Source organism: Humulus lupulus, chromosome 2 (genome assembly GCF_963169125.1).
Source record: "Humulus lupulus chromosome 2, drHumLupu1.1, whole genome shotgun sequence".
In the NCBI taxonomy this organism is placed as follows: domain Eukaryota; kingdom Viridiplantae; phylum Streptophyta; class Magnoliopsida; order Rosales; family Cannabaceae; genus Humulus; species Humulus lupulus.
The window spans coordinates 235,750,519-235,755,917 of NC_084794.1; the positions used below are offsets into that span (position 1 = coordinate 235,750,519).

At 34.3% G+C, this 5,399-nt stretch overlaps 1 protein-coding gene across 5 annotated transcripts; it reads left to right on the top strand.

The window, feature by feature from the left end:
* The first annotated feature begins 212 nt into the window (after positions 1–212).
* On the top strand, positions 213–5,173 carry LOC133819066 (uncharacterized). 5 transcript variants are annotated; one of them, XR_009886263.1, is made up of 8 exons: positions 213–526; positions 695–816; positions 1,064–1,205; positions 1,303–1,352; positions 1,437–1,635; positions 2,645–2,757; positions 3,739–3,838; positions 4,496–5,173. XR_009886263.1 is itself a non-coding variant. In XM_062252223.1 (7 exons), exons 1-6 carry the CDS (start codon positions 466–468, stop codon positions 2,746–2,748), a joined length of 678 nt encoding a protein of 225 aa, XP_062108207.1. In that variant the 5' UTR covers positions 213–465; the 3' UTR covers positions 2,749–2,757; positions 4,496–5,173. The 5 variants fall into 5 exon arrangements, 4 of the variants coding, with proteins under 4 accessions (XP_062108207.1, XP_062108208.1, XP_062108209.1 ...); XM_062252223.1 differs by lacking the exon at positions 3,739–3,838; XM_062252224.1 differs by lacking the exons at positions 3,739–3,838; positions 4,496–5,173 and adding an exon at positions 3,135–3,355.
* The last annotated feature ends 226 nt before the right edge of the window (positions 5,174–5,399 follow it).

Consider the following 5,399-nt stretch of genomic DNA (forward strand, 5'->3'; position numbering starts at 1 on the left):
TGTTGCGTATTCTGTAAACTATTTTTTAAGTAAAAGGACTTATGTGATACACACATTTAGTAAGTTTGAGGACCTAAGTAATACAAAATAAAATTTAGGGTGTAAGTAATATTTTTTAGAAAAATTGGAACCTCTTATGATATAAAAAAAAACTATATTAAAATATATTTTTAGTAAGGAAAAAAAGTATTCTTAAAAGTTTCTTCAAAATTTGTTAAATATGAAGTATATTTCATGTGAAGTTTCTACAGTTTCTATTGGACAAAGGCGGTCCCGCCCCCGCAAACCAACCCCCAGGTGATCGGCGACAGCGTCCATCGCCGGCTCTTCGTCGTGCGCGCGGCCTCGGTCTTTCCAGCATTCTCTTCTATTTTCTCCGTTCTTTTTCTACAAAATTACATGCTAGTCCCATACAGTTCGAAGTTCTGTACTCCTGAAATCCTTGTATCAGTTTAAGAAGTAAAAATGCTGGGCATTTCTTACGGAGAGCTCTTCCTATTGATTGGAGCGACCGCTGCTCTTGTTGGTAACCTCTCTTTCTTTCTTTCTTTCTTTTTAATATCTCTCTCTCTCGTTGCACTGGATATTGGGGTCTACTATCTAAGTCTGATATGTTTGATAAGCAAGTTGGGTCAATAATTTCGAACTTTAGAGGACCAAAGCTGAAATGGGTCTGTGTATATTTGGTTTTTAGGGCCAAAGGATCTTCCAATCATTGCCAGAACTGCTGGGAGATTGGCGGGTCGTGCAATTGGATATGTACAATTAGCTCGTGGGCAGTTTGAAAATGTCATGCACCAGTCCCAAGCTCGCCAGGTACGACCTCCTGTTAATCACTCTATGCTCTCAATAAACTAATGGAGTGACCAAATAGCTATGGCCATGTTTGGGAAGTAGTAATTTTGTTATGAAATTAGAGAGGAGTTTGAGTTTGTATTAACTAGTATTCATATTGGGAAGTAGGATTTGACTGGATAGATCGTGTGTATTAACTTGGGCAAGCACAAAATTTGAGTATATTTATTCATTTTGGTTTAGTAGCTTTTTATTTTTCTTCGTTTAGGTTCACAAAGAACTCCAAGAAACAATGTCGCAACTTGAGGCTATTCGCCATGAAATTCGAAGCATATCTTTTATCAATCCTAGTCCTTTGACTCGGAATTTGATGGACAATGCACTTGATCCCAGTCATCATGTTAATGCTGGTAATTTTGGTCTCCATATAAATATTAATCTTGGGTTTGTTTTGCACTACTCTTATGAATAAGCAATAAGCAATGTTTATGTACTTTATATCTATAGGCGAGAATTTGGTTGAGAAGTGCGTGGAAGAGCAGAAGCTAGTAGTGAAGGTTTCTACAATTTTGCCCCTTTTGGTTATGTGGCTTCATTATACTGCATAGATTATATTTTCTTTTTGATTGCAATTTTATCAGGATAGTAGTTTCAAAACCTCATCCTCTGTTGATTTGCATTCTCAAGCAACTTCCTTTGCAAAATTAGCTGAATCTGAAGCTGTTAAGAGCGTTTCTTTTAAGGGAAACTTAGAGAAAGTGAAGCTTGATGATGAGGTTGGTCTTTTTGCAATTTTGCCTGTTTCAGCTGAGTCTGCAGGATTGCTTCCAAATCGCAAGGGTAATAGTCTTCAGACTAACAAGCATATATTTTTACTTTATTATTTCTTCTGCTCTTAGTTCAGTAAATGACACTTCATTGGTGCTATCTTTAACCTTGTGGTTTCAATTTGAGCACAATCCTTTCTCATCTTCTAGGAATTGACCTTTATTAGTTATAAAAAATTCTTCAATATGTTTGCACCAACTTGTTTTGCTGTCAAACGAAGTGTAAATTTCAACTTTCATAGGGCAAATGGCAGGGCATATATTTTGAAATTCTATAATATTTCTGGCACTGTTTGCTCTCATTTCATTCAGTTATAAATACCATTTTTTGTTTTGAAACAAAGAGGTTTTTTTTCATATGCTTGCTCTGGTTTCTCTCTCTTTTATTTATTTATTAAGATGGATATATTAATTCCAGCTAGTCCTCTGATTGGATCTTTGGCAAAAATGAAAATATTTTTTAAATTTTAATGAAGAAAATATATGTTGGAAGAGAAGGGCCAGATTATATTACCACAGGATAAGTTTGTCCACCATCATTTTTGTCTTTTATCAGTGGAAGGCTGCAGGAAAGAGGGTAGTAGTTTCAATCATTTTAGATAGTTGAGTAAAATTTTAAGTTTGTTCACTTGTATGCAGTCCGAAATACAAAAAAAAAAAAGGTCAGTTTACTATGAAATACACATCAATTCATTTCGTCTTGTACCCATTGTTATTCAGTTCTTCCTTTTTTATCTTAATCAAATTTTGTAATGCTGTGAATCTAGTTTAGCAGTTAACTTTCTTGCTCATATCTGAATGAAAATTATTTTATAGATTTTTATAGGATGACTGTAAAAGTTATGATTAAATGCTTTCAATTTCACCATCCAGCATGCCAATTTCAACATGTAATAATTTTTTTACACCTATTCCTTTGCTACATAAGTACTTGAAATAATCACTAAACATCTCTTAATTTTTTTTTAATTGCAAACAGTTCATTCTTATGCATGTTAATTAAGTTGAGGATGTGAATACAGAGAATGCAACAGGATCAGACATTGTGTTGGAAGCAGAACTTGAAGCAGAAGTTGCTCGTAATGCCAAAGACTTCTTTTCCCAGCCCCAAAATCAAATACCTTAAATTGAAAAGGTAATGTGCGTTTTTATTTATCTTTTACCTTTGAGCTATACTGCTTTGTATTGAGAGGGGGCCTGACCTAGTGTTTGGTCTCCGTCTCCTTTTTTTTTTTCAAAAAAAAAGCGCTATACTGCTTTGTATTTGAGCAATTTTGGTATCAGCTACAACTCAGTACTGGCAAAAAAGAAAAAAAAAAGGAAAAAAGAAAAAGAAATAAAAAGGGAAGTGTTTGAAAATAAAATAAAAAATCTATAAGTTGCTCATTTTCTATTTTATCTTTTGGCAATGTTAGCTTCATGACGGTCTGTACATTTAGTCTTACAAGTCTTTACAAAGTAACTCATGTTGCCTCAATAAAGATAGAAAACTAGTATCTATGAAGGCTTTAGTTTATCTCAGGAGCAACTGAAACCTGTTTAGTACTGTTCCCGGGCATATGGTGACATCAAGAGATGTTATGGTTAGCTTAAAATGAACATTTGTGAGATGGGAGATGGCAGAGAAACTTGAATTGTTGATGCAAAGTTTCCAGATAGGCTGTTTTAGGCTTATAGATACTTGAAGTAATTTGTTTGAGTATAATGCTATCATTGATCCATATTTTAACGTCTATGGTTTGCACTCTCTCTTTTGCTAATAAGCTATGAGTATGTTGATAACTAACTGCTGACTGATAGAGAATGAGTGGTCAGTGGTGCATACTACAGTTGGTGTAAAAAAGTTGATTTTTTAATATAATTTGGTTAACGATTCGTCCTGAGAAGCTGATTCCAATGGTACCAATCTTTGGCCGTGGGATGGCTAGAGCTTGTCAAAAATGTTAAAAACTGGAGCATTGCCATTGAGCACTAATGGTGTCCTTTAAATTAAAATATGTGGGATATGATATTAAATTGCACTAATGGCGATAAGACAACTTATGATGGTGTTGGGCATCATTGGTGCCTTTTAGCACTCCTCTAAAATCTAACTGCAAACAACACTTCCGACTAGTCGGTGAGTGTTGAATGTTGATGGCATGTGGCAGAGGGCGACGATCCAATTTGGCTGCAGAGTAGAGAAAGAAGAAGGGAAAAAGAAAGAGCTAAGAGAGGTTGGCATTAAAAAAAAAAATAGTTACGGTTCTTACGTTTGTTCTTTACATCTCCATACTTGTGCAAATACCAACTTTCTCAATTCTCCCTTGAATCCAACATAAAATAATAGTCAAGATTATGAAGCAAATAAATGTCATGTTTCAAAACTATTGTTCATTGTCAAAATATATAGTAAATATAAATTATATTGAGATCCTAGAACACTTAAAAATTAAAAGAACAGAAAAAGAAAGAAAGAAAGAAAGAAAGGAAATCTCAAGTTTTTAAAGTTGAAACCATTTCACTGCCCATGATGAGCTACCCATAGCCTTCTCTACTGGGCTTTAAGTAGGCAGGCATGATGGGCTGGCTAGGCAAGCCCATATTGACCTTCGGACATAGGCTAATTTTCTCAACAAAACATAGTAAAGCAACTTAAAAATGTTTCTCTTTTGGACTCTTTTAATTAGTTGACTGGCCCTGCATTTGTTGGGGTAAACTTTATTTACTTTGCCAAAAAGCTGTATGAAAAAGAAAAAAAAAACCATGAACCAAGTGAACTTTAATGACACTATCATTTTATCTTATTGCAAGGCACAAATATTTGAAGGCCCTTTTACTATATTGTTCACTAAATTGGTATATGCTTGAATATGTTTGTTTTTTCTTATCAGGGTTTGACAGATATCAAGAAGGTGGTGCTGATATTGAATTCTGCATCACATGATTCAGATACTCAGCCATGTGTTTTCACATGCAGTGAGGGGCTGCAAAAGAGTCTTTAAAGCCTGACCATTTGACCGTCAAACTCAAATACAGACTACATATAATAAATATATGTTTTACACACATTTGAGACCAACTTGCATTTATACATATTATCCAAATAGGCTTATAATAGCATATACCCTTTTCATTGAAGTAACTTACAACTTTTTTCTTCAATAAACCATAGTAACTGAGTCATTTGATACAATTATTTGGATAGAAAAGAACAAGTTTATTATGTCATGTCATGTGTCATAAAAGAGTCTTTCAGTCTACTGAGTGTACCATAGTCAGTTTAGGTTCAGAATGTAATCAAAACAGAAATGAAATGGCCCTGAGCTCGAGGTACCTTATTATATATAAAGATACATAAAAGAGAGAGAGAGAGAGAGAGAGAGAGAGAGCTGGCTGTGAGCAGCAAAGCAATGGCTTATATATGGACTGTAGTGAGTTTTATTTAACTTTAATAGTGAAGTGACCAACCAGAAGAACTTGGAATTTGGACTGAAAATGATTGGTGACTGTCGCTCAGATTCTCACTATGTACAATTATTATTTGATGATGAAGGATTTTGGCAATTTGAGAGCTGCTGTTAGAAATCACATGATGATTCAATTGCATCTACATGTATTTATTATACATATAAATATATGTATTCAATTGCATCACATGATGACTCGATTATTGCAGATGATTTGCACGGAGGTGACTAATAATGATTGTATTGTATGAATAACTGTTATGTAGTAGAATTCATCTGTTTTTGAATTATCCCGTTGTTCGAATAAACAGAGGGACTCTGAATTTAT

What these genes read in the sequence shown, in the direction of transcription:
- LOC133819066 (XM_062252223.1), top strand. Translation starts at nt 466, where the DNA reads ATGCTGGGCATTTCTTACGGAGAGCTCTTCCTATTGATTGGAGCGACC. An exon ending in ACCAGTCCCAAGCTCGCCAG is followed by an intron (nt 817 to 1,063) that starts GTACGACCTCCT and finishes TTCTTCGTTTAG; the next exon opens with GTTCACAAAGAACTCCAAGA. An exon ending in AGCAGAAGCTAGTAGTGAAG is followed by an intron (nt 1,353 to 1,436) that starts GTTTCTACAATT and finishes CAATTTTATCAG; the next exon opens with GATAGTAGTTTCAAAACCTC.